Source organism: Chamaea fasciata, unplaced genomic scaffold (genome assembly GCF_029207755.1).
Source record: "Chamaea fasciata isolate MVZ Bird 193981 ecotype frontalis unplaced genomic scaffold, bChaFas1.0.hap1 SCAF_18, whole genome shotgun sequence".
Taxonomy (NCBI): domain Eukaryota; kingdom Metazoa; phylum Chordata; class Aves; order Passeriformes; family Sylviidae; genus Chamaea; species Chamaea fasciata.
Window position 1 is genome coordinate 7,018,537 of NW_027094103.1, and position 25,591 is coordinate 7,044,127.

Consider the following 25,591-nt stretch of genomic DNA (forward strand, 5'->3'; position numbering starts at 1 on the left):
ACACCGTTTAGCATTGCAAGCAAGGTACAGGAATTCATCTCGTCATTGCAGTTGGCTAAATTAGAATGAAGACGACATTCCTGCATTGTTCCGTTTTGTATACTGAAACTGACAAATTCAGTCCAAGGAATTTTTTCTTCCCCGATGAGTTCAGCTGAGAAAAACAAAATGAAAATACAAACACAATGAAGTTTAGATGTGTGAAAAATCAATACACAATAATGTTGTCTTTCAGAATATGATTTTTTTCCTTAAAGGTGGCTATGCAGCATATTCATAATCCCAACACAGAAATTACTTCCCAAAACCAAAGAGAAGAGGGTAACTCGTTCGAAGTAGAAACAACATGGGGCCCTTTAGCAAAAATAGTTTATTGCACAAAACTTTTAAAGGAATCCCTATGCACATAATTTTTATAATCAACATGCTGTGTATGATCATAAACATTAATTGTACATAGTGTAACTCCTCCAGCCCCTGGGTCATCCATTCTTCAAGAACATGGAATTATTAACTTCTATCTTTACAAATACAGCCTAAGCAGACATTACTGAATGTCATACATGAAACTGAACCATTTCATTTACAATATCCAGAACATCTTTCCCTCCCCTAGAAACCTGTGCATGTGTATTGGAAATGAGGCTGCCCAAGACTCAAGTGTTGCTCGTTAGTAGGAGGCAGAGTGATCAGATGACAGCTGATGAGCATTAGTAATTCCTCTGGACAGCAATTGCTTTCACTGGAAAATACTTAAAGGCTCTGATCACAACAAGTCACATGCAGCTATTCCCACTTTCCCTGCAAAGTTAATAAAATGTACATCACAAGCTTCTGCATCACCAGGAGTGAATTTGTCATCTTTAAGGTAAATTTATATTGATAATAGTACCTGTCCCCAGCACACCTTTGATGTTGTCACAGCTAACACTAAAACAGCCATGCCACTGCAGTTCTCTCCCCTAAGGAGGAATATATAATCCATGACAATATGAACAGTAGAACATTCATCCTGGATATTACTTTACACATGTGAAAATGTCATAGATTTCTGCTAGGATATTGCCTGAATAAACAGGATGGGATCAGATCCTCCCATTGCATGAGTGGATAGGGGGCTCAGCTGACCCCAACACAGTGCACAAATATTTCCAAGAAATCTGGAAGACAATAGAATAGAGCATTATGCAACATTCAGCAATGCCAGAGACTCCGTAACATTTTATTCTATCGTAGGGTTTTGCTGGTCTTTGTTGTGATTTTTTTTTTTATGCAGAGTTATTCAAGAGCCTTCAAAAACTCAACAGCATCTGAAAAAAGAATGCTGCACCATTTACCAGCTTTCAGCACTGGGGAACATTCTCACATTGCAGTGACATTTCTCCTTCATTAACTAGATTTGGTTTAGTATATGCAAGCACTGAAGAAACACAGAAAATACATTCTATTGCAGTGCTTGAAAAAGGAAAATGAATTTTTAAGAGACTATTCTTCAGATTCTCCTGATTATTTGGCAGTGCTGTGACAGGCAGAAGGGAGACAATTTTCATTCTTACAACTAAGTTATTTTATTGCCTAGACAGCAGAGACCTGAAGACTCTGTAGACTGAGCAAGCTCAGCTTCAGGGTGAGGCTATTTAATAAAGCAGCAACTATTTCTCTGGGTCATTAAAAACATAGCTGATGAGCTTCAAAGAAAAGGCCTTGCTTTCACCACACACTACATGCTCCTTCCAAAAGACTTCCCAGCGACTTCTCTAACTTCACTTCATACCTCACCAGATGAATACCCTCAAAAGTCTCACTGTCCTTCATTTAAGTAAATGACATGGTGTTTCTGTTTGTAGAAAAAGCACACAGTGAATATAACAGGACAAAACCCAGTGTCCAGGTACTGCCAGAAGCAGTTGGGTCAACGCAGGAATCCAATCCACAACAGCTCCCTCATCTTGGAAAGGGAAACGCACATCTAAGGCTACTGGACTGTGCAAGCTCAGATGTCTTCAGGAGCTAGTGAGAAACTGCAGCAGGATGCAGAATGAACACAAAAAGGAGAGCTGACATTGAGAACAACTAGGAAGGTTTCTAACAATTCTGGCATCTTTGATACCAGATAAAACCTTTATCCATACAACATACTGCTGAACTAACAGATTAGAACATAGTGGATTCTGAACTGTAGGCAATGTATTTAATAAAGTGAACAGCAACATTAACGCTGCACAAGTAGTATTTTAAATCCCGGACATTTGGTAGTTTTCTTGTACTGAATATATTATTCATTACAGTTTTATTTTTTTCTTTAACAATACTGTGGTTTGGTTTTTTCCTTCTTTGAGCTTAATATACAGACAACTTCAAGAACTAGACAACAGTGAGATAATCAGTACCATTTACTCTACAAAGTAGACTGCAGCAGTGTGCAGACATGTCTTAAGCTAGTTTGTAAAGCTTTTGACTTTGAATTGTTTGGTAAATCCATCTGCTGGGCACCCAATGCCACATCAATGCATTTCTTCCTTTACTAGTTGCAAAACCTTGACTGTCAGCATCACTCAACTTTGATCCCAATACAATCTAAGTTAAAATCCAGTAGCTGCAGGGCATGAAATCATTCAGTATAAACACTTGTAGTGCAAAGTGTTCAACTGGACTAAAGCTTGAAGTGGTAGTTATAAGAAATCAGAGTTTGGATAAATATAGGCGGGTTTGGGAGTTTGGTTTGGTTATTTATTTTTCACCTTACTGCTAAACAAAATGCAATATCCTTCCCCCTCCTCTGCATCAAGCAAACCCAAAATCAGTGACAGCCTCTTTGGAAAAATACATGAACTAGAAGGTTTTTTTACGCCAGCCTTTGACTCCACTTGTACTTAATTTTTTATTTTTTTTTTTTTTGTAAACACCAGACTACAGTGGATATAATTGACTTGTTTTATGTTTTAAGGACAAAAACATTCTACTACATGAGTTGCCACTAAGTCCTCCAAATAGCCCAACACTGAATTTTAGAGTGAGGAGAGGGCTGGCTTGTCACTGCACTATGAGCCACATGGAGCAAAGGGACCAAAGAGGAAGGAAACCAAAGTGAGCTGCTTTAAAAATAACTGAGTCAAGGTGCTCTGCAGAGAGGCTGCCACAATACCAACACTTCCATTCACGTGGACACCTTGGAACAGAGAGTGCAAAAAGTAGAGGAAGTGTGTGGGAGAAGATAAAGCTATTAAAAATAATAATTTTGTAGGCATTATAATTATGTCTTTTAAAGTAAAAATAATTACATTTCTAAAAGCTCTGGCTTTAGGGGCTCATTTCCCTAAGCCATTTGTACAGTATGTTGAAGAAGAGCAAACTTACACGTAACATTAAAACAATGACAGTAACAAAACCCCTCATTGTAGCCTTAACTTACAGTATATAAGCATATTAAACCAGATATTCAAAGTCAGAAAATTATGATTTTTTCATATATATATATATATATATATATATTTTACACGCATACTTTTTAAATGGGTGTCTACTTCAAAACTTGAAATAAAAAGGTGCAAAGTATTTGTGCAGTGAAGCAAAGCTCACTACTGGCCTGTGACTTTAAGAGAAAAACATCAGCAAACATTCCAGGCAAATCTGCCAAAGATACCAACTGCTCTGTATTGCTCGTCTTTACAGTCTTGTTTCTTCTGCAGTAGGTCAAAGGTCATCTTCAAAATGTCTTACAATAACATCTTTTCCTTCAAATACAGGTATCTATAATCTGAATTTCAAGAATAAGAGATTATAGGAGGGACAAGAGAATACTCAGCATATCCAGTTCTCAACCACTACTAATGGCTGAACATGAGAACTTATTTTTCTCTGTAGTTTGGCTACAACCCAAGATAGGGGAAAAAACCATCTTGCTCCCACAAATTTAAAAAAAAAAAAATCCAAACAAGAAAACCTAGATGCTACATAATTAACAGTAATTCCTTAACAAACTCACCCAGATTGAACAATTACATACTTGAAACCAGATGCTCCTCTTGACCTCATTTTAAACCTTCATCTGAATCTCTTACTAAAGCCTCAAATGAGCTAGATTCACCACTTGGCAGTACCCAACGTGACAGAATTGTTATGGCAAGGTTTCAAACAAACGCCTAGAATAGCACATTCTGCATTTCCTATTCCGTCAGTTTCTCAAATCAGTGCCCTTTGCTTCTAAAGGCAAAAGCACAACTCTGAACACCATTTTAAAAAATGAAATAAATAATTTTTATAAAGATTTGTTTATATACTTAAAGCAATAGGAAGAAAGACAACTGATAAGGAGGTTATAGTGTCAAAGCTTCCTTGTCACTAACATTAGAATTCTCTTTCTTTTCATTTGCAGTAGGAGTCTCCTGCTGGTCTGATGCAGTTGTAGGACTTGTAGAAGTGAGGTCCATTAACCTGCCCTCAATCTGAGTCCATGAAGACATTGATTCATGTACTGTAATGGTGTGTTCCTCCATCTGGCGCTGAAGGCTGTCCATTTCTTGCCTTTTAATGTATTGAGAGCAAAAAAAAGCAAAAATTAGCAAGCAGAAAATTAACAGCTAAATGCAAAATTTCTGATTCTTGATACCTACTCCAATACTATCTAAGATATAGCTGTATACAAGAGAAAGAAATCTAAAAGAAGCTTAGGAGCTGTCTTCTTTAAGAGCAAAACAAATATGCTTAATTCAAAAACATTAACAGCTGTTTCTGATTTTTTTCTGCTGTGTACAATTTAGGATAGACATTTTGTTTATTTTATTGTAAAGTCTTCTTTCACTATGGTAATGACCATATAAGCAAGCACTTACAATGACAGAACATCCTACTGTCCTAAATATAGTCCCAATAAAGAATTAATTTTACAAATCCTTTTTTCCTCATGGTGGCAGCTGGTTTCCTGAAAACATTTTAAAGATTCTTTAATATGGTTTAAAATAACAGGGCATACTTCAATTGCCGGAGACAGCTGTTCAGATTCTTCAGAGGCTCCTTGCTCACAGCTGTTGGTTTCAGCAGTTCTTCCAGCAAGGCAGCAGGCACTGGACAATCAGGAATCTTGACTGGAGTCACAGGATTGGAAGAGTTATTCTCGCCTTTCAGTTCTTTTCTCTGGTTAAAGGGAAAAATGGAGAGTCAGAAAGTTATTTCATCAGTATCATTTCTCCCACCTAGAATGAGTCTCACATCACACTACTGGTGCACATCTGCATTACAGAGCAGGAATCACAGGCACACTCATGATAGGCTATTTAAGAGCATTAGCAGAGAATTTTCCTGTACTTTACAACATGTTCTTGCTATTTAAATACCTTCTTCATCTTGCCATGCTTCAGGTCCAACTTCAGCTGCTGGTTTTGCTGCAGCAGTGACTTCATGCTGTTCTTCAGTTCAGTCACTTTAGCCTGCAGCATGAACTTATCTTTCTGAGTCACTGTCAGGTCTTCCCTCACCATTTCCAACTCAGTCTTGATGTTCTAAATGGGAAGAGAATCAGTGTGATGTAGAGAACAGCATAAAAATGCAGCCAACTAAAGTTTTTATAATCTTTTCAGTTTCCAGAGGAAACTAGAAGAAAAAAACAACACACAACACTGCTCTTTGAAACAAATTTGCTATGGCACAAGATCAGAGGTTAAGTTAAAAGAAAGCCAGTAGCCTATGTTAATGGCATAAAGGTTGAAGAAACACAAAGGTAACAGCACAGTCAAAATAAAACTCAGAAAAAAGTGTAAGCATGCTTTCAAAAAATGTTTTAATTATCCCCCTACAGCAATCAAAACCCCAGTCCCTCAGAACTGGCTCGATTAAATACCTGCAAGACAACTTGTATCCCCTCTAACTCCTTGTGGCTGCGCTGTTCAGTCATGTCCAGCTGCTGCTTAAGTGTTTCAATTTCTCTTTCTTTTCGTTCTACTTCCCATTTCAGGTCTTCCACCTACCAGGGCAAAAAACAAACAAACAAAATCAATGGAATTATCTACAGGTGCAATCGAACACAAAATCTGCACTATATTCTTTTGTCTCATGAAAACCTTCTTAAGAAACCCTAGCAAAACTTTATTAAATACGGTGAATTAAAGACAAAGTCATACAATGCAATAGAAATACAGATAAACACAGTAAGTGTTCACTTTTTACCTCTTGGCTTACTAGAGGCTGTTCACTAAGTTTGTCATCCAGGTTTTTCTGCAGAACTTGGAGCTGAGATCTGGCTTCTGCCAGCTCTTGCTGAAACTGAGATACCTCTTGGGAATGTTTTCCATCCTCTGCCCTGCACAGCAAGATTAACAGACACGGCAGTTACTCAATCTGTTCTTTAAAACAAGAACTTCACTGAGTTAGCCAGTTAACTATAAATGACAGGACCGTGCATGGAACCTGGTTAATTACAGCTTTGACTGAGGGCTTTGCCAACACATTCACAGAGCAAGAGTTAAATCACAAAAAGATTTTATGAAAGTGATATATAGATAATAAATATTGAAAAATAATTTTCTAAATTCTTGAGCACTGGTAATAGTCCAATTACAAACAACAGATAGTGCAGCAAAAAAAGAAAAAAAAACAGAACCTTGTCAGTAATTTTACTTTGTTTTTGGAGGAATAGGGTTAAACTTATATCCATTTTCATGTAGGTCTGATAATTTCTTATTATTTAAGAAAAAAAAATACATATGAGCAAACTGAATTTAAATACATTGCGGAACATAGTTAATAATCAATTTTATCCTCTATGTAGTTCCTCATGGATATAAAAGAGAAGAATAATAGGATATATATAAAGTGTTAATCCTTAGTAGCAATGTGAAATAGTAGAAGCGTGTGGTGAAAGTGAAAAAAAAGCAGACAGTGAAGCCTAAAAACAGTGTACCTCAGGTCTAACTGAATTATAAAGACAGAAAAATGCAGGTTTTTGCTCAGAGTCCAAACAAGCATCTCATAGTCAGGTTCTGCTGGGGAACATTCAACATAACCCACCCCAAAGGGGCAAACCCAAAATTCACTAATGAATGTCTTTTTCAGAGGATTTGTTTAATTACTGTTCTTTTTGAGACATTTACTTACTGCAGCTTGTCCACCTCAGCCTGCAGGGCCTGGACCAGCAGCTCTTTGGCGTGGAGCTCCTTCTTGATCTCACTGAGCTCCAGCATCGCTGCCCGGTGGTGCCGCCGGTTATGGGCTGCATCTGCTTTGGCTGCTGCTTCCTAACAGGACAAAGAGATGCAGTTTTACTTTGTTTTATCTCTGTAGGTGAGTCATAAAGGGAGCTTAACACAGGACACAACAGAGAAGACATCAACTGATCTTTCAGCCACTGGCCACAAGCGACAGACCCGCTGCAGGAAGCAGTAAGTTATAAAACATAGATTTCATTTCAAGATACAAAGTAATTTAAAGATGTTTTAAAAGTAAGTAAATAAAAGATGAACCATTACCTGCTTCTGAAGCTCTTTAACTTTCAACTTTTCTTTCTCTAGGGCAGCCTGTAAAGCTTGAATAAGTTGTTGCATTTGCTGATCCTCTTCCTCTTTCCGCTTTAGGACTGCCTGAACCTGTAACACATCACAAAAACAAATTCAAGTTTTGTGTGGGCTCACTGGAAGTAGAGGAAATATAAACACAAGCCAATGCAGGGATTGCAGAACAACTCTCTGCTGTTCACTGATCCCTCTTTCCACACAGTACCTTCGACCTGACAAGTAGCTATGGTTAAATGGTAGCTCATTGCCTATGTCCACATGAATGTATGACTACTGGAATAAAATTTATTTATCTCAGTAACACATATGGATTTTGTATGTTCCAACTACCTACACTTTCACTATTGCAAATATTGTAGTGCAAACTTACTGATTTTTTTTCCTAAAGAAAACTCTGTTTAGTGCCAAGTCCCATTTCTGATCTCTTGTTCAACCCATGTATTGATGCTGTTATGCAACACGTGAGAGATCCAGAACCGCAGAAAATGCACTGACTTTGTGTCATATGAGCCAATTCCTTTCTGAAGTTATTACATTGGGAAGTCAAATACCTGTAGATTCAGTTGTACCAGGTCTGCCTCTCTTTTTGCTAATGCTGTTTCAAGGATATTATTGTGCTCCCGCAAAGCAGCATTGGACTGGCTGAGACCTGTAAGTTTTCCACGTTCATGTTCCAGTTCAAGGGCCAACTTCTTATTGATTTCTTCTAAACGTTTTATCTTCTTCCTGAAGCCTCTAGATTCCTGAAGCTATAGTAAAAAAAAAAAAAAAAAACAAACAACAAACCACAAATCAAACAAAAAAAACCCTAAACAGCCTCAGGCTAGTATCACAAAAAAAAATTGAGTTAAACTCATTATGCGTCTTGTTTTTCCAGAGTGGGATTTCTTTTTTCTTTTCTTTTTTTCTTTTTTAAATGAACATTAAAAAATAGGTTCACTTGGTATTTTTTCCTGTTGGAAGACTAAAATGCTTGCTAGAAAGAAGAATCCAGGAGTACTGTTCAGGTACAGATCCAAAGTAGTTGATATATATAATTTTTTTGTGCCATTCCACAACTGAAGACCATCACCTGGCCCTCAGTGTCACTGGGGATCCATGATTGCCAGTAGTTCCAAAAGCTAATGATTCATGTATCCCGTCTCATGACCAGACACAGCTGGTATCTAATACAGGAACCGCTCCTCTCTCTCATCCTCTTTCCCTAAAAGACAATGACTCATGAAACCACAAAGAAGCAGCACAAGGCAACAAAATTTGCAAGTAGCACTGACATGATGTTTCCTATCCATGATTATGATTTTCTCTACCACTGGAATAAAATTTTGGTACTAACATTTTTTCCTGTCTCTCAGGCACTTTTTACTGTCATATACCCATCTATAAAGCAAATTCAAGCAATCACCTCATCCTCAAGTTCCACCACTTTCTCTCTGTATTCTTCAAGCTCCTGGCTGGTCAGTGAAATCACTTCTTGCAACTCTTTTTCCAGCATCAACTTACTACTGCTCACAGCTCGCAGTTCTGTCTTCAGAGCTTGAATCTTCTCCTAAAGACAAAGGGGCCACATGTGATTAGTGCATGACCCATTTTCAGGAGCCACTTCTGCTTTGGTTAAAAAGCCTGCTTCTCTAGCAAATATGAAACAAGGTGTTAGTGTTTAAAAGTCTTCCTCAGAATTTCACCTTTGCATCCAGCTACTGCTGTTGGTGTATTTGATATCTTGCTCCATTGGTTCAAGAAATTGGAGCTTACCTCAGTAAATTAATTTTCTTATTACAGGCCTAACATATATGAATAAGCTATGGCTACCTTGAGAAACTTTTAGCTGTCAATGAGAAAAAAGCAGTAAGAGCTACAGTCTTGGAAAATCTTCAGATACTAACCCTAAAAAAAAAAAAATTAGAAAATCCCACCAACAATAAAATTTTAATCAGTCAAACCAGCTTGCCAAAACACCTCTCTCAAATATAGTTAAAGAAGATCTCAGTGCTCAGAACCCTGACACTATGTTCTTATCTAGCTTTATTTTTCAAATATTTTCATCACTTCAGGGTGAAATGGTGTTTAAAGACTTATAGCTCTGTCTTTGTACAATGTCAAAGGACATCTGCATACCTGAGCAATCTGGTCGTTCCCACCATCAGTAATTTGTGCTTTTAGTTTGCTCAGCTCTGCCTCAGCAGATTCCTTTGCAGTAAGGGATTCCTGCAGCCTCCGACTGAGAATGCTGACTGCATTCTCATAGGCTTTGTGTTTTGCTTTCATCTCTTTCTGAGCACTCGTCAGGTCAGACCCGAGACGCTTCATTTTCTGTTTCTGCTCTGTGATGGCCCTGGTGTAAAAGGAAAAGAAAACACCAGGTAAAAACAAAAGCTGCTTGACAAATAGTACTACAAGATTAATTTTTCACATGACCCAACAAAACCCAGCATCTGAAAGCCAAATATGAAAACTAAATGCTGTAGTTCTTTTGTCTGTGCTAGAAAAACACTTACTTTTTTGCTTCTTCTTGCATTTGTTCTACTTGTTCTTTTAATGCCTGATTTGCCTCAGCAAGAGATTCCATTTGTTCCTTATCGAACTGCAAAGACTTAACAGAAAGGAAAAGAAGACCCATGAGCATAAAAACAAAAGCATATTTGCTGTGTATGATTGATTAGAAGAATCATGAAATTTCAAAATTACTTCCATCTCTAAATATAAATTGCTCTCCAGTTTTCCATATTCTCTTTCCCTTTTATTTCCTCTTTAACTCTTCCCTCTGAGGCCACCACTGTTGACACATATGAACAGAGTTTGGATTTTGTTCTCAGATGGGAGTTCACTTTAGGACCAAGGACACTGCTTCCACATCAGTCTTCTACCACTGCTGTAGTGCTTCTCCCCACTTACTTATAGGTCATGCATTTACAGAATATTGGTAAGTATATGCTGAAATGTCTAGACTATTTTAAATATATAACCAAGAACATTAACTTGCAGGTGGTCATTCTGGTTATTTCCAAAGTTAATAGAAACAGCAGTGTATCCTGGATGTAACACTCTCCAAGTTCAAAGCCTTACACCTTCCATACCTGTAGGCGTGTTTCCATATCATCTCGCTCTTTCTGCACTGACTGGAGGTGATTTTCTATTTCCACCATCTGCTGGTGAACCTGAGATAACTCCTTCTGTAGTTTTGAATGCTCAGATTCGAGTGACTGTTTTTCAACTTGGATTTTCAGCAGCTCTCGTTTTATCTCCTTCAATTCCGAGTCCAGCCGCTTCTTCGTAGCTTTCAGCTCACTGATGAGCTGGTCCTTGGAACTCGCATCTCTTCGATAAGCCTCCACCATGACCTTGCACACAAGGGTTTCAAGAGGGTAATGTCACTGTTTCAGCTGTTTGCAAAACTGTTTCAGCTTTGCAAATTTTTGATTAATTTACTAGAAAGCATTTATCGATATTCTTTTAGTTTGAGGGGGTGGGTGTGTCATACAAACCAGCATCAGCTTCTGTAAGGTAATTACTCTGGTTCAAAGGCTTTTATGGAAGCTCAGATATCAAGTAACAGTTCGTATTAGCAGTTCATTAAATGAAACACCTCAGTGTTCCTTGCAGTAAGGGATACTCTTCACGTTCTTTACGGAAACTGCATTAATTATGTGCCATTTTAAAAAACCAAACTAATTGTAATAAATTAACCATCCCACGCACACAATTAGTAACTTTTGCCATGAGAAGAGGGCTTAACTGTGATTAACAGTTTAAACAGCCTTCCAAAACTTAAACATAACATGCTAAAACAAACTTTGACATTAGGTTAATAAGCCATCAAGCAGCAAATTAATCGTGCCACCTTATAAGGCACATATATGTGCAACACTAATGACATAACCATTTCAAATTACTGTTTCAAAACTGTAAATTCAGAGTAAAATTTGCAGTAAAGCACTTATTTACCATCTAATTACTGAAGCAACTATGATTTTTCAATGCTGCAAGGCAATAACAACACTTGAGGACTGACAAGTGCTTTGGCAAAAGCAGACCTAATCAACAAACCAAAGAGAGATTTTCTATGGTGAATCACTTGGCAAACTCCCTGAAGCCCTATCAAAGCATGAATTGGTTGGTGGATCAGCTTTTACATTAGATGCAGATAGAAATTCAACTGTAAGTTATACAGTTCCTGTATTTTAATCTCACAAAGTTCTGTGATACAAAAAATAGATTTAAATATCCTCATAACCTCACCAGAAGTACATGCCTTGACTGTAAAAAGAAGTGATTCCTTGGGTTTATGTCTCTGAAATTTCTTTGCTTTTTCTTACCTTCTGCTGCAGGAACTGTTCCTTTACTTTTTGGAGCTGTTTTTTGAGGCTGGCATTTTCTTGTTGCAGATTTTCCACCTGCCAGAGGGGGAAAAAGCAAACATTGCTTTATGTGCCAAATGTCATATTATACCTCATTTCTTCAGTGAGCATATCTGTCTGATTTGTAACAATTGACTAATCTAACAAGGATGCTGTTGCTGACTAAGCATCTCAAAGGTTTGGTAACACAACACCTTATACAGAAATACATTTACCAGGTCACCACACTGGGAGCCAAATTACTGCACAGGAAAGATGTTTGGCCCACCGTGCCACAGAAAAGAGCACGTTACAAAACTAGTTCCCAAACTCTGACCTGCACTCCAAATTACTGTGTTTTAAAACTGGTAAGATTTCAGAAAGATCATCACCTGGCTTGACTTGACTGCCGTTTCTTGCTTCAGCTGCTCCAAGATTTGTGATGTTACTTCTGTATCTTCTCCAAGGCGTGTTGCTCCTTCATCAAGTTGCTCTTGACTTGCTTTTGCTGCCTGCAGAGCGACTTCCAACACAATCTTCTCCTTCTGCAAATACTGGATCGTGTCATCTTTGGAAGCAGCATCACTCTGGAACTCTTCTAGCCTGGCCTTCAGTTCATCATACTGTGTTTGCAGGTCATCCAGGGACTGCTCTTTGGTGTGCAGTGTCTCTTGGGTGAGTGTCAGTTGCTTCATCAGGTCGAGGTGTTCTTGCTGCAAGGATTCAAGCTGCAGATCTCGCTGATGCAAAGTCAACTTGACCTGACAGGACATATTTTAAGATTAAATTAATACAAAACAAAGGTTATGTTTGCAAAAGCGCTCTAATCAAAATCAAGTATTATAAATTAATATTTTAGCCTGTAGGAGAAAATAGCAGAAGGTGAAAGTATTTTTAAGTGTCCTAGGCCACTTTTATTTGCTCTGTTAATTGTATTGACTGCCTTGAGCAGCATCTATTACTTTGCAGGCTAAGCAATGACCAGAATGACAAACCTATCCTAATACTCACTATATTCTAAAGTTTCACTTGAAAAATATGTCCACAGTAAAGTCAGGTAAATTCAGCATTATTAATAACACCATATCATGACATGGAATATAGTACTGAGCTGTCACATACTTCATGTCACTGCAGCCCTTGACATGCTGCCTGCATAAGGTTACAAGGTTAAAGCAGGGCTCTGTAAGTGTAAAGGTACGTAATGATATCCTGACTGCCTAACAGCTCTGAACATGGATCTGTGGTTCTTGTCTATACTTACAATAATCACATACTGAATTCACTAAAAAAAACCCAGCATCTGGCAAGACAGTAGTTATGAAATTTTTAAAAAGTACTACTGACATGGTTGATAAAAAGGGCCTTTTCACCTGAAACAGGATGACTTTATTACGCACTTCATTTTTGCAGCAATCTTTCAGGTTTTAAAAAGAAGTTCAGAGCTCAGTATCTATTTACTACTGCTTTTTCTGCCAAACAAGTATTTCCCTTGGAATTCCTGGGAAGGTGATGAACAACAGTCTACCTGTTCCAATTCTTGCTCCAATGTTGCTGCAGAATCAGCCATTTTCTGAAGCTGTTCTTTCTCATCCTCAAACTCCTCTAGTTTTCTCTGCAAGTCTTCTTCCACCATGGTTTTAGCCTCCTGGATCTGCATGAAGGCAGCTTCTTGATCTAACATGTCAGCCTGCATAGAAAAAGCATGGAATCAACTTCGGCAGTTTCAATCAAGGGGAAGGAGTGGGAAAAACAAAACAAAACAACAAAGTAAAAGAGAAAAGTAAATTATCAAGAAAATTTGTAGAGGAAAAACACAAAATAATTCCGATGTCTGCCTTACACACCTGTATGCCTTTATTGAAGTCACTCATTCCTATCCTTAAAACACCTTACAGTAATAGTGAATGTCTTGCATACTTGTGACAATCTGAATTAAGTAACACCTTGTCCTTTCTCACTTGATGAGCAAGACATGAAGAAAAAGAATCTTGATTAAAATTAAGCTGTTTGGGAAAATTCTAAACCAGAAGGCATTCCTTGGATGCTGTAGCTACTCAGGAAACAGTCCTATCATTTACACAAGCTATCAGTAACATTGCAGATGGGGTGTTTCCACTAACTTGCTGCTTTACTTTCCTTTGATACTAAGAAGCAAGAATGTCACTGAAAATCAGGGGAATTTAAGGTTCCAAGAGCTTTGTAAGTGACCATACTGTACTTCAGATTTTACCCAACTTTCCTTACTAGAGGGAAGGAAGGACCTGATTACTGAGCAATTTCACACACTTAAAAAAGCACATTACTGATTTAGATTAACTCCCAATTAAGTTTCCTCTTGAACAAGTTCATGGATGGGCAAAGGACAACATTTACATTTGCTTTCAAAGTCCAATTAAAAACAAATACCAGAACTGAAAATGCAAGTATCACCCTCAAATGGGAAATATATGGACTTGTTCTCTCTTACTGTTCATAATGCCATGCAAATTTCTTTGTTCTGAAATATTTACTGCTTTCATAATGCAGGATCTGAACCAAATCGTAAGAATTCTATGCTACTTTGCCAGAATACCCTTGATTTTGCAAAACATAAATACACAACCTAGACAGAACATAACTCACAAAAACCATCTACAACCATACCTCAATATTTTGTAGCTGTGCTGCAATGCGTTCCTTTTCTTTAATGGACCTGTGCTGGGTTTCAGTCAGCTGCTGAGACAGGGCCACATTCTCTAGTTTGAGATGTTCCAACATCCCTGCTTGAGTCATTTGCCCAGCCTAAAGGAAAGAAAAAAATCAGATTAATACCAACAGAATTTAAGAGTTAAGAAAAAAAAAAGGAAAAAGGAGTTGAAACAGTAAGTGCCTTATTTCAGCTACACTTTCATGGCACTGGTGCAGTCAGGCCATTGTAGAAGGCCACGAGGTTGTCCTGTGGATAAAACTGACAAAAAAAAGAGATTCTCCCACAGGCAATAAATCACAATACCTGTATATTGGCCATCTCACTCTGCAGCCTGACACGAGCCTCCTGTGCCAGGACCAGCTGCTGCTGGTACCACTGCCTCACATTTTGAAGAGATGTGATTTCTGTTTCAGATGCCTTCAGCTTGTTGGTCAGTGTGGTCCGTTCCAGCTGCACCTTCTGAAGCTGGGTCTGCAAGGAAGCCAGCTGCTGTCGCAGGTCATGGACTAGAAAAACAAAAATAAAGAACCTGGACTAACACAGCCCACTGTGCTATTTTTATGCACACTTTTTCAAGGATTATTGCTATATTCATAGTTTTTTAATATTTTTCCTTTATTGTTGAACAAAAGTACATATGCCTAATTATATAAAGATTGGCTTTTCCTGCCTAACTGCTAGAATCCAAAGTACAGGGTCATAAGCAGAATAAAATGAAACAAAATGAATCACTTCTGTAAGCATTTACAGCTCCTTAGAGGCAGAAAATATGAACTAACTAAAGACAAGGAAGTAGGTGTCCTGGCACATAGAGTCATCATTACAAATTGGCATTTGTACAATTTTCCAAGAAAACAACCAGGCCACTGTCTGGACTAAATATTTATGCCTTCCTCTCCAGGCTAGCAGTGGCAGCTTGCAAACTGTGACACTTCTGTGACACAAAATCAAAACCAAACATCCTAAAATTCAGACCATTTTATTCGTATGATATCAAATTAACACAAGTTGAAATTTCTTCTTCTTTCTGGACTTCAGAATAAAGTTGAAATAAAATGATTTATGGAACAACAAATTTTAAAAACTGACATTTACATCATCTCACCTGTACTGTCTCTGGTGAGAACATTTTTTTGCATATCTTCAACCTTCTGCAGGAGTCTCTGGTACTGCTCCTCTGCTAACTGCAAATCATTGTTTGAAGAAGCCAAACTGGCATTCTTTGCTTCCAAGGCATTTTGCAGGTCAGCCATTGCTCGTTCCAGATCCCAGCAAGACTGCTTTAATGTGGCCACTTCTGAGCTCAGGGATTCCTGCTTCTGCTGGCTGTTCTGGCTGTGCTCCATCTGTGCCTGAAGCTTCATGTTCAAAGCTGCAAGTTGGGCTTGTAGCTCAGTCTTCTCTTTGAGAGCCTGAATGTGTCCAGAAAATCAAAATACAGGAGTCTCATGAGAAAATATATTAATGGCTGACTAAAAAAGATGCCCAGCTAAATGGCTTTGATAAGGCAAAGACCACATGCTTGGAAAAAATTCTTTTTAAAGCAACATCTCACCTATCAGGTATTTTAAATAGTCAAAGAAAATAGAGAAAAGGACATACAAGACTTAGAGCATTGTATGTCAGTAACCACATCAGGATTTTTCATGAAACACATTTAAAACATACTTCCACACTTTAAGGAAGAATGCTTTCTATTTGAAGTGCTATACCATCAATTAAACCAAAGAGAAAATACTTAAAAGACATTACTAGCACTGCTCTAGATTTACTGGGTCTCTTTTAATTTGACTTTAAAAACAAAACATGTAAAATCCCCAGGTTTTTTTCTTTTTTTAAGTAATCTTTGAAGACTTAACCAGCTTTCTACTTATCCTCTTCAGCATCTGTATTGGGTCTACATGGCAAGATTTCGGTACTGGGGGTCTACAAGGGGTGGTCCCTGTGAGAAGCTGGCAGGAGCTTCCCCCTTTTCCAGTGGAGCCAAGGCCAGCTTGGATGGACCCAGCTGTGGCCAAAGCTGAGCCAAGCAGTGACAGTGGCCTCTGGGATGAGGGATTTAAGAAAGTTAAAAAAAAAAATAGCAGAAGAGCAACAGCAAAAATAAGAAGAAAACTGCGAGAGAAACAGCTCTGCAGACACCAAGGACAGTGCAGAGGGAGGGGAAGGAGGTGCCCCATGCTCTGGAGATGAGATTCCCCATCTCTCTGTCCTTACCTCAACCCATGAGCCTTTCATTGTTATTTCTTCTCTTCCCTGGCCAGGTGAGGAGGGACAGAGCAGCTTTGGTGGACACCTGGCATTTAGCCAGGGTCAGCCCACCACGGCATTCTTATAGAGTACCTTATTCAACCATGTTTTTACAAAACACAATTCCATAAGTAAGGAGCAAGAGGCTCTTGAAAATGAATTAGAATACTGATTTGCTGAATACAGAATTCCAAATTCATTTTCTACCTGATTAGCTTCTAGTGAGAGTGCTTCTAGTTGCCCTTCAAGTCTCATCTTCTCCTTCATAACCTGCAGCATCTCGTCATGTGTTCCTGCGATCGAGCTTTCCATAGAAACACTGGAGACAGAGACAGCACAAGCACAGTTACAGGGTTAGAATACAACACTCATCTTGTTGAAGAAAAGTGACTCTTAATTTAAGAGGTACTCAGATTCCATGTGGTTTAGACTGTAGGACATTTTTTCTGGGCTTATGATAGATCCAGAACACAGTGTAATACCCTCTGTTAAAAATAGAAAGAAATTATATTCATGCTAAGGTTTTATACTTCAGTTTCCTGTACTTGCAGCAACTAGAGTCCAGCATGGCACCATGTATTTGTTCTTTTACAGAAGTGCAATCACTGCCTTCATCGTATTCTGTATTTACAGATCCCATTTTAAACAGACAACTGGACATGACGGGATCACAAAACCTCCACAATTATTCTCGTAACTGTCTGCTTTAATGTGCCTGAGAGATACCAATAGCTGCTGTAAACAAAGGAAGAACAGGTATTTGGCATAAGGGATTCTTTATACTGATTCCCTGCTGTACAGCCAAGGCATCTGGAGAAAAAGATCTTCTCTCATTACCACAAAAAATAAATCTAAGCCAGAATAATCACCAACAACTGATTGTACACCTCAGCATCTCTGTTTGTTTATTCCAACAAAGCGGGGGGGGAAAGTAATTTCAAAAATAGGACATATAAAACATGCATCTGCAGACAACTGATAAAAAGCACACATTGTTAAGGGCTTCACCAGTCATGCACTTGCTTTCTGAATCAGTTTAATACCTGTCATATACACATAAGCTTGGGAGACTAAATCTCATTCTCAAAGGGCTGAAGAGGATAAGATATCTAGGACGAGACTCTTGGCATTTCTTAACTCTGTGAGGTCTGAAAGGTACATGCACAGATTAGGAAAAGGACAACACTAAATGCCATTGAGGCAGTCAAGTCTACACTTTGAGACTTTATAGAGCAAAGCTCATGAGTGATTCAGTGAATGAAGTCCTTCTATACAGACAGAAACAACTGTTTGCAGTACATTTAACACAGCCGGGGGCAAAAATATCTTTCTCTAAAGATATACTTAGTAAATAGGTACTCACATGAAGCGACCTCTCAGATTCTTTTCGAATTTGTAAGCTACTAACAGAATCAATCACAGTGTAAGTTAAAACTGGATCTAAAGTTAGTAGGAGGGAAAAGTAATAGGCTGCCTATTCCAAGAAAATATCAGTAGCTAACAATAGATCATTCTTACCTGCTGGAAATACTGTCTCTCCTGCTCCGTACCTCTCCATTAACGTCTTGCTCTTGGGCCTGGTGCTCCACTGCCGCAGCCTGCAGCACCTCGCTGATGGAAGGAAACTGCCCCATTGCTTCAGGATGGATCTTCTGGCCATTTATTGTATACGGAGTATCCTGTTTGCCTTCTGCATTCTGTAAACTGCTATACAGCCCTTTCCCTGACACACTGCTGTAGGTAGAGCTGTCGCTCTCATTTCCATCCAGCCTCATTCCCACTTCACTCCCATCAATCTCTGAAATGCTGTCTCCTGCCAAGGAGGAATTCTCTACTCGATCATCCACGTCAGAGGGCAGACTGATCTCAGAGACAACTGATGTTGGACCACTTCTGCTTTGAGTCAGAGCCCCCCCAGGTAAGTCAGTAGCCACAGAATTCCCAGCAGCATTTCGAGCATCGGAATCTTCAGTTCTGTAGTCAGCCAAGGACCGGATCTTGCTGGCCTTGGATTTTGAGCTTTTTCTTTCTTTTGAAGACGCTGGAAGTCCCAAGCTACCCAGCTTTGGCCCCCTGGGGACACTGGTCCGCAAAAAGGAGTATTCTTTTGTCATTGCTACAGTGCTGGCTCTTGGCAGGATTTCTGGATTTAGCATCAGCTCAGGATCCAGGGTGCTGGAGGGACGGGTTTTGGATGCAGACTGACTCGACTAAAAGAAGCAAAGAGTCAACAATAAATTCCAGAATGTTAACTTTGAAAGAGCATCAAAGACTTATTTTGCTTAACTTAAGATATAAAGCTCTACACTTTTACATTGATATTAAACCTATGTCCTTTCATAAACAAGGTAAATTATATCAGCAATCAACCCTATCAAGGTTCAGTATACAGATGTTGAAAATGCTCATATGAGACTCCAAAGGTAACTGAAAAATATAAGCAAAACTGAACATTTAGGTTACTTTAAATTTGGTGTCTGTTTTTTCCTCCCCTATTTTAAGTAGCACGAAACGATACATTACTGATGAGGTAACAGAACCAAACTTTGCCTGTCCAGAAGAAAAAAAAAAAAAGCTTTCTCTCATTTGAGAAAACTACTGAATGTTTTAATTCAGGGCACAGAAAAGGTAAAGTTTTCAAGCTTCTCAGCAAAACACAATCTAGAAGATGTGTTGTGTGGTACTCACTCTTTCTTGGTGTCTCTTCACTCGGTATTGTTTGAGCTGTTCTTCCAGACGCCTTCTTGCCTGAAGTCTGATTTGCTCTTCATTTTCCAGGGGCAGTGAAGACTCTGCTGAGCCTGCAAGGGAAAGGTATCTTCACAGTCAAACAGAAAACTCCACCACAGGCAAAAGGGACGCAAAGTTAAAAGCCCCTTCTACCATCAGCAACATGCTTCATGCTTAAGCAAGGAATAAAAGGAAAGCCCACTGACATGCACCTCAAATGATCCTCTTCAAATATATCCTTGTGTAAGCACTGATAAAGCCTGTGGACCTCCACTGCTCAGTTTGCAAATGCTATAGTTCCTCCACAGATATAGGACAAGAGATTATACAGCAAGAAATAAAATATTACTGTCATTTAATCTCACCTGTCCTGCATTTCTGACAGTACGAAAATTATAAAACTAAGCAAGACCTACATAGTCCATTCATTCCCTACAAGTAGTGGAAAATTGTTCCCCAGATACATTTTCTTACCATTTATTAACTCACATTAAGCCTTTCCTGTAGTAAGGCTTTTAGATATCTTAATATAAAGCCTTTCCCTTCTTCCCCCTTCACTGCTCTTCTCTCCTTTCCTTTTTTCTTAGCTTAAAATCACCTGTTTCAGCTGTTCTTTTATTTTTTTTTAATGTCACCTGTTACTCCCAATAGTCAAGAAGATTAGAATAGCTTCAGCCCCAGAAAGCATGAATTCCCCTCCAGTGAAGAGGCAGTTTTAAATGGTAAGGCACATGCCTTAGCTGCAGCAGAGGGTGGTTTACTGAAAGAAAATGAATTGTAGTTCTAAGTAAAAGTTTACTGCAAAAATGAAGTTTAGTTCAAGCTTAAATGATGTTACAGGAGTCCAGAGCCAGGCTCAGAGTAAACAGCTTTATGCAGCAAGAGAAAGCAGGGGCACCACCATAAACAGATGCTTACACAATTCAGTTTCTTGCATGGGAAGACTTAGTTTGAGAGACTGCAAAGCTTCTTTTCTAAGAGCTACGCCCTCAGCACTAGTTCCCTGAGACTTCCTTAGGCTGTCATGGAAACCAGTCACACCTGGGGATGACTCTTCACCCTGCTCACTGCTGGTGGGATCAAAAGATCCAGGAGAGTCGGGGCAGAGCGACTCTGGCCCATTCTGGCAGGCATCCACTTTGCTGCTTGTCTCCAGACTTCCCTCTTCATTTGGCACTTCATTGGTGTTATTACTGGTAGCTGGAAAAGAAAGTTTTACTGAACTACACTTTAAGCCACCCCATTCATCTTTATAGCTCCACCCAAATACAGCACTACTGCCTTTACAGTGTATGAATATGGAAACTGTTACCGACAGCAACTGGCAGGAGAAATTTCATAGAGGATTTTTGATTCTTTACTTTAAAAGATCAAAACAGGTGCTTTTCATTTGCTTTACTATGTTGCCCTCAAAAGTCATCATATAAAACATCTTGAGAACTTCACAGAGGTTTTTAAATCTCGTTAGGTTTAGAAGCATGAAACACTGAGTGTAAGGAACTCTGAGGAGCAGTCTACCAGAAGTAAGCCTCAGCAGCTGCAGGCCTGTGCTGAATGATTCAGCTCTTTGATGAGCAGCAGGGCACTGGGGAGAAAGCATCCACCATCTCGATTTCCAGCCTGGCCCAAGCAGTTTCTCAATTAATTGACTGAGTTTACATTTTTTCAAATAGGGTATCTTCATCAAAAGTACAGTAGCAAAGCTCATATGTATCAAAATAATAAACCTACCAATTAAAAATGCAATTTAAGAACTACTTCAACAGCAATTTTACCCCCACTTACTAGTATTTTTCTTTTCCAGCAGGAAAAAATGCATGTTCAAAACCAGATAAACATCTCAAGGTTTATACTCTGGATTTCTCAAACATTTCTATTTCACTTGGCTAGGGACTATGAACATTTAGGAAGCTGCTGTTGTAAAAAACCTGTGTATCTAACTTTAATTACTATAGATCTCAAATGAGCAGAGCACTGAAACAGCCACTGCCTTTCTGTTCATTCCCACACCACGTTATCACTGAAGTAACTGGAACACACTGGAATAATATGCAAGATTTATTTTTTTCCTAAAGATGGTGGAAAACATTTAACATTTATGATCACAAAGTATTTGCAAGTACAAAAATCAAGTTCCCATTTCTGCAATGCATCTTCCCTCAAGGAGGCTCAGTGTGAACCAGCACAAAGGAAACTGAATGAGGAAACTGAATTTGGGTAGAAATATAAAGCTTTCAGACTTAGGTTGCCAAAACCCACCAGCGCTAAGATCTGAATCAAAATAATTTTGAGTACCTTATTTGCCATGCAGATAACCTTTCAGGCCATTTAGCCTTAATCACTTCTCTGATTTAGATCATCATGTCTCACAAAAAACAGGTGCAGGCATGATGGGTTGAACAAGGATGTAAAGGAGGACAAAGGGAAAGACTGCTTTTTAATGACTAACATTTTAAAACCAGAATATTGGCAAAACCAAATTTAAAATACATGTCAATGCTAAGAATAGCCACAAGAAGACAAAAAATAGAAGATAGCTTATACATTCAGTAATATTTTTTCTGCCCATCTAAGAAACTGCATCAGGTTTACACTTTATTCACATTTTTTCTTCACAACAGTGAGTGGTATACATACACCAAAGGGATGCTGGAGGAAAATTCTGGAGGAATGGTTTTCTGGCAACTTCCTGAGACCAGGAGACACTCAGCATCTAAACACTCCTTGAACTAAAGTAATTTAAAGGCAGTAGTGTCAATACAGCTGTTGTCTTTTTAGAACAATGGGCAAGGAGATGCAATTAGAATAAAAACAGTAGAAAGACACACTATCTATTTGTAAGCCACAATTCGATTGTCCAGCACAGGAGATGACAGGAACGTGTGATCTGCAGCTTCATAAAAGATGAATGAATCATCACCTAAGAACACTCTGCCACTCTGAGGGCAGCCTAAGAGAAGCAAATAAAGTGTCAGGGCCTCCTCTCTGCTGCCCGTGACAAACCTGTGGTACCAGAAGGCCCCAACCTCACCACGTCACCTCCTTCTGCATAAGGAACCACTGTGTTTTTGTGTATCTAGGCAGCCACAATGTACACACCTCTCCACCCAGCCAGGCCACATCCTTATACACCAACATATCCTCAGACTCCTGCCAGGGAAACATGCAGATTTCAATTCAGTGCAGGGAAAATACTTTCACAATGAAAGCAGTTAAATACTGCAATGGGCAGGGAGGCTGCTGAAGCCCTCTCAACAGACACTCTCAGAATTCAACAGGATGAGGCCCTGAGCAACCTGATCTTGCTCCAGAACCAGGTGTGCTCAGTGCAGCAGGCTGGACTAGATAACCCACACAGCTCCCTTCCAACTCAAGTTTGACGCTATAATCTACTCAGATAGTGGACTCTAAATAGTTTCTCGTAAACAGCTGCATGATTATTTTATTAGAGAGCTTGTCTACGTATCAAAGTTACTTTGAGATAAATTGGAGAGAACATGCTGGCATCTCTTTCATAAAGGGAAGCAGAGCCAGTTTTGGGTTTTGCCTAAGTGATCTAATTTATTAGGAAGATTTCTTCTGCCAGAATAAAGTACTCCACTCACAAGCTTACTCTGGAACAGTCATTTCAGAACGGATCGTTCTAGAGAGTTCCAGGTGTACACTCTTGGAAACATTATCTGAAGACTAACACCCTGAACAACAAATACTCACCTGACAGCTGATAGTATTTAAGTTAATAGTTTGGTTTTGCTTTCAAAAGAACAAGTTCTACAGCTTAAAAAAAAACAGTTTCACATACACACAGAGCTACAGACTTCACCAAACTTGCTTAAAACTGCTATAAAGGAAATTCCTGACCTCAGGGAAAAACTTCCCCTGAACAGTAACACAGATGATTATATAAAAGCCTGGGTAAGACTAGGAAATTATTTGGTGCATATTAAATAACTTACTGTTAATTTCATCTGTAGTAACTAGCTGTGACTTGGCTTTACAATCCAAAAGTTCTTCAGAGCTGCTGGGAGCCCCATTACTGCTTCTGCTCTCCAAGTGAACATCCTGCTGGACAGATGAGGAGTCCATGGTAAAAATAATCCAGATCCCTGGAAAGTTCTTCTTCTCAACAATTGGCCACCAAGTGAACTACCAAGTCCTGTTTCTCTCCATCAGCAAGAACAGCATCAAGATGTCACACAGGAGCACAGCTCTGAGCTGCAGAGCCGTTGGTGTGCAGCAGGCAGCTGCTAACTCCACATCATGGAAACAGCTCGCAGCCAAAGTCGTAATCACCAAGGAGCTGCATCCTCTAGAAACAAAATATACTGAATTTACAAACATTTACTAGAGCTCTGAAAAGATGAGTTAAAAATAAAATAGTGCCCACAGACAGAATCAGGTCATGCAGTAACAACAGAGACAATGAAACACAAGCAAGTATAAAGTGATCTGTTTATGCTCACTGTTTTAGTAGCACTGATATACTGCAGAACAATGCAACAGATAATATTTAGCAAGACAGCGGATTTAAAATCATTGTCCTTTTTAATGGAAAGATGTCTTTGGCCTCTGCTTTAAGAGCAAAGCCAGTATCAGAGTAGTATCCTCCTATGTAAATTACAGTACATATATGGAAACACATCATGTATTTCATTTAAAGGAATAGATTTCAATATCTTTTGTTTAAATGAAGTACAGAATTCAGATTTAACATTTTAAAAATTAAATTACATCATTTCTGTTTACTTGTCTGCAGAATAACAACTATGAATCACTGTACAGACTCTGAACCACTCATTACAGCACAAGCTGGCAGTCAGAACACGGCCAGGACTGCAGCTCAACACTGCCTTCTCCTATGACCAGCCAAGAAAAGGATTTCCAATCACAGTTTATGGAATTTGCAAATGATTCTTCAGGTATTCAGATCTAACCTCTGGGGGGGGAGAGGGGAGGGCGTGCTGGAGAATGTCAAATCAGGAACATTTTGACTGCACTTTTACATGAACACAAACATTTTGAACGACATTCCTTTCGTATCTCTAGAGAGCACTTGTGTAACTGCTACTGTGCCACACTGGCCCGGTCACCCTGCAACCCCACATCAACCCCAAAATGTTACTGAAGCAGCAAACAGCTCAGGGCACACAGGAAAACACGGTCATGTAGGTGACCCTTACAGAGATAAGCCGTGAAGGAGCCAGAAAGCTGCAGCACCTTTCTAAACGGGAAACCAAACAAAAAAATCAATACCTTCACTGTGATTTGTTATGATTTTTAAAGGTTTTCAGTATAATAAAGCTTTCAATAAAACTCCTAGAACTGCCACTGTACAGCAAATAGACGTTACATGACAGGTTACCAAGAGGAATTACAGACAAAAGAAAAGCAAGACTTTGACTCCTTCCACGTTATCAAAATCCAGCCAATACGAGCTAGTTTGTTGTCCTTGTCACAAAACACGTTGAAACGATCACTGTGATGAAGAATGGCTTTCTCCTATACAACCCATTCCCAATATTAAATGGTATTTTGGCCTCAGAGTCCTTTCGTATCCCTGTGTTGCACACAAGCAGACAGACGCACACAGAGATGTAGGCACGCCACGGGAACACAGCGATAACCCCACAGGGAAAGAGCTGTACGAAAGTCACCGATTTTACTTAAAACACGACCAACCAGGCCGACAACGGGTCACACAGACGGGGAGGCACCGGCAGACACGGCCGCGGGTCCCCGGGCCGGGCACGTCCCCGGGCGCCGGCAGAGGCAGCGGGAGGCCCGGGGCCGCAGCGCACGGAGCCGGCCCGGGCGGTTCCCCACTCCCCGGGCGGTTCCCCGCTCCCCGGCCGCCCCGAGCGCCCCGCGGCCTGCAGCGGCCCCCGGCCCCCCCCGAGCCGCCCCCGCCGCCCCCCATCCCGGCCAGCCCCCCGCAGACCTGGGGCCGCCCGCCCGGCGCCGGCTCCTGCCCGAGACGTGGCGCTGCCTGCGCCGGGAAGGGGCGGGCGGGGCGGTGCGGCGCGGATCTCCCTCCGCCGCCGCCCGGGCGCCGCCGCCGCCGCCGAGCGCGGGCCCGT

General features: G+C 39.8%; 1 protein-coding gene across 2 annotated transcripts; it reads right to left on the reverse strand.

Annotated features, from left to right (window-relative positions):
- Positions 1–352: 352 nt before the first annotated feature.
- GOLGA3 (golgin A3) lies at positions 353–25,566 on the reverse strand. 2 transcript variants are annotated; one of them, XM_066200122.1, is made up of 24 exons: positions 25,453–25,566; positions 23,471–23,823; positions 20,433–20,714; positions 19,473–19,585; positions 18,303–18,994; positions 16,992–17,103; positions 15,640–15,946; positions 14,838–15,040; positions 14,489–14,626; positions 13,371–13,532; positions 12,235–12,603; positions 11,822–11,899; positions 10,583–10,846; positions 10,004–10,098; positions 9,624–9,840; positions 8,911–9,054; positions 8,057–8,254; positions 7,461–7,577; positions 7,090–7,229; positions 6,163–6,295; positions 5,837–5,959; positions 5,334–5,498; positions 4,973–5,133; positions 353–4,524 (listed from the first exon to the last, which is right to left on the reverse strand). In XM_066200122.1, exons 2-24 carry the CDS (start codon positions 23,598–23,600, stop codon positions 4,317–4,319), a joined length of 4,551 nt encoding a protein of 1,516 aa, XP_066056219.1. In that variant the 5' UTR covers positions 23,601–23,823; positions 25,453–25,566; the 3' UTR covers positions 353–4,316. The 2 variants fall into 2 exon arrangements, with proteins under 2 accessions (XP_066056219.1, XP_066056220.1); XM_066200123.1 differs by having other exon boundaries at positions 20,556–20,714; positions 25,453–25,565.
- Between the last annotated feature and the right edge of the window lie 25 nt (positions 25,567–25,591).